Source organism: Chinchilla lanigera, unplaced genomic scaffold (genome assembly GCF_000276665.1).
Source record: "Chinchilla lanigera isolate Chin_1 unplaced genomic scaffold, ChiLan1.0 scaffold00037, whole genome shotgun sequence".
Classification (NCBI taxonomy): domain Eukaryota; kingdom Metazoa; phylum Chordata; class Mammalia; order Rodentia; family Chinchillidae; genus Chinchilla; species Chinchilla lanigera.
In genome coordinates this window covers 1491175-1494129 of record NW_004955438.1, presented here as the reverse complement: position 1 = coordinate 1494129, position 2955 = coordinate 1491175, and the positions used below count along the sequence as shown (strand labels likewise).

General features: G+C 48.0%; 1 protein-coding gene across 1 annotated transcript in view; it reads left to right on the top strand.

Annotated features, from left to right (window-relative positions):
• Positions 1-2595: 2595 nt before the first annotated feature.
• The window catches only part of Sptlc2 (serine palmitoyltransferase, long chain base subunit 2), a 106104-nt gene continuing 105744 nt past the window's right edge, over positions 2596-2955 (top strand). Inside the window, exon 1 of the mRNA XM_005390209.2 lies at positions 2596-2911. Coding sequence (XP_005390266.1) covers positions 2789-2911 — 123 coding nt within the window. The 5' untranslated portion in view covers positions 2596-2788. The remainder of the gene's footprint in view (positions 2912-2955) is intronic.

The window sequence follows — 2955 nt, the reverse complement described above, 5'->3', positions numbered from 1 at the left end:
GGTAATGAGTCACAGAGAAGTTAAGACAGTCTTGCCCAAGTCATAAGGTTTGTGTAGGGAGGCTGAAGTTCAAGAAAGACTTGTAGTTGAAGTGACATGAGCAATCTTTTTTTAAAAATCAGATTTTATTTGCACATTTTAGATTTGTAAATTTTAGATACATTTAGAATGATCACATTCATCACAGAGAATCTATACCTGTACATAATATAACTTGACTCTTTTTTTCCCATTCCCCAACCTTCCCTTCAATCCCTCTTCCTGCCTCCCCCAGATGTGAGCAGTCTTGAAGAAGAGAGTTGTGTTCCTGGTACCTAACATAGAGCTTTGCATATGAACTCTGTAAAATGCTGATAAGGAAGCAGTTTATACCTCTGGGAGAGGCTGTCTCCTATTTATATGCAGTCTGCGGTGTTTCCTACTGCCTACCAAGGCATCCTTTTTGTGACTTAGCAATGGTAACAGGGTAAACTGATCATTTGTATATATCATTGATGCTCACAACAGCCTTATGAGCTAAGTCGTTCAGGTATTAATTTCATAAGAAGAGTGAGGAAACCAGAGCTGAGTTTGCATGAATCATTCAGGATCAAAGCTGAGTAAGTGATAGAACAAAATAAGGAGCTGGTATCCTGACCGCAGAAGGAAGGAACTGACTAACAGGATTTCTGTAATCTAGCTGGGCATCTTTACTCTTCCTAGGGTCCAGTTCAGGCTTTGCTCTTTCTACCCTCTCTACCTATTCTGCAGGTTCCCTCCCTCTACAACGCCCTTCACTTCCTTCTCAGTTTCAGCTAATCCTGCTCCTCCAAGATCCAGCTCATTCCACATCTTCCTTCCAAGCTTCTTCACATTCATTCAGCTGTCTAAACTTTTATTAAATTCCATAGCTCTGCTTCCAACCAGATTTCAGCCTGAAAATTTCCCATGTGGAAATCTGAATTGAAACTATCACCCAGCCTCCTTTGTCAGAAATCCTGTTGCCTAATCTCTCCAGCCTTGGGTTGGCCTTTTATTGCTTGCTTTTATATGTGTACATCTGGTCTCTCCATGTAAGCTCCATGGAACACAAGCTTCTGTTTTAGCCTCATCCGTAGATGTTCATCTAGGGATCATAATGTTTGTTGACTCCAAGAAGATGTATGAGCTGAGTATGGCGGTACACACCTATAACCGCACCACTCTGGGAGGCTGAGGCAAGGGGAACACAAGCTCTAGCCCAACCTGGGCAAATTAGCAATTTAGCAAGACCGTGTCTCAAAATAAAAAATAAAAAGCACTGGGGATGTAGCTCAGTGCAGCGGACCTGGGCCCAATGTCCGATACTGTCCCCTCCCCCCTAAGGGATCTGTGTCCTCCCAGCCTGCTGCTGAGCTCCTGAGTCAGGCAATACCGATAACGAGTTAACAGGTTTCTAAAGTCTTAGGGGAGTAGGAAAAAATGCAGTGACTCTCATAGACACATTCAGCAATTAATAATGACCAGTATTTAATGAGTGCTTACTAATTGCTAGGTGTCTTGTACAAAGTACATTAGATCTTCATGACAACTATTATTACTCCCTAGGAGGACAGAGGAAGGACATAAAGGTCACTCAGCTAATAAGGGTACAGGTAGTCTTCAAACCCAGACCGACTCAAGTCCATACTCATAACCGTGACACTAAATTCTTTATGTGTAACGGAAAGTCTCTTGCTGTAATGTAGATCAATTTTCTTTCTTTCTAACGACTCTGGGGGGACAGTACTAAAAGGCTGCGAAAATAATATTTATTAAGTTCCTAATCTGGGTCAAGTATTTTCATAGTTGCTTAACCAATATAATTATTGCAATGAGTCTATGAAGCAGAAATACTGACTATATTTAACAAAATTTGGGTCCCAAAGTGGTTAAACGCTGGATTTTTAGCTTCCAGTTATTGGTAGAATTAGAACTAGGTCTCCTGACTTTCAAGGAAAGACTTCTAAGGAGATTGAAAGGACAACTCTGACAGGGACAAAAGTGAAGGCACAAGAACAGGAGTGTGTGAGAGGTGCGCGCGACTCCCTGGGTTCAATTCTCAGAGCAGCAGCAGCAGGAAAGAAAAAGTGTTAACGTCTGGTGCATATTGAAGAATGGTGATAGTCCAAAAAAGGCTATTCCAGTAACACTCACAGAGGATTTTGCTAATGAAATAAAGGAGCTGCCTATGACGAGCTCGGATTCAATCTAGGAATTTACAGATAGGCAAGGGTACTGGAGGACACCATCTGCCCTGGAGAACCAGGTTGGAGAACCAAGGAACCCTCTGTAGAGACTTAGGCTCAGCTCCTTTCTTTTTTCACTCTCTGATTGGGGGCTGCTTCCCGGGACTCCGTTTCCTTCCTGTCTGCACCAGTAAGCAGCTAAGCCATACCCACAACCTCAGGTCTCCAATCAGGTGCCAGACCCACAAGTCGCGCCAGAGAAGCCCTTTCTATAATCGCGAGCTGCTTTATGATGGTCTGTGATTGGCTAGACAGCTTCAGGGACCCGCCTTCCGCTCCCCCGGATTGGCCATCTGCTCTCGGGCCCGCCCCCCCCTCCCGGCCGCGCCCCGCCCGGGGACCCCTCTGCCTCCGGACCTTGGGCGAGCCGCGTCCTCTGGGGTGGCCCCGCCCCCGTGTGACTGCCAGACCAGGAATTGGCGGCGGCGCTGCAACCATTTCCGGTTTCGGGAAGGTGGGTGCGGTGCGGTGCGGAGCGGGATTGGAGCGCCGCCGCCGCTGCTCCTCACAGACGCTGCTTTGCCCCCGGTGCTGCTGGGACGATGCGGCCGGGGCCCGCAGGCTGCTGCTGCCGCCGCCCCGTGCGGGCGAACGGCTGCGTGGCGAACGGGGAGTTGCGGAACGGGTACGTGAGGAGCGGCGCCGGTGTCGCCGCCGCCGGCCAGGTACGAGCGGGATCGAGCGGCCGCACCGGGCTGGGGGAGGTGGG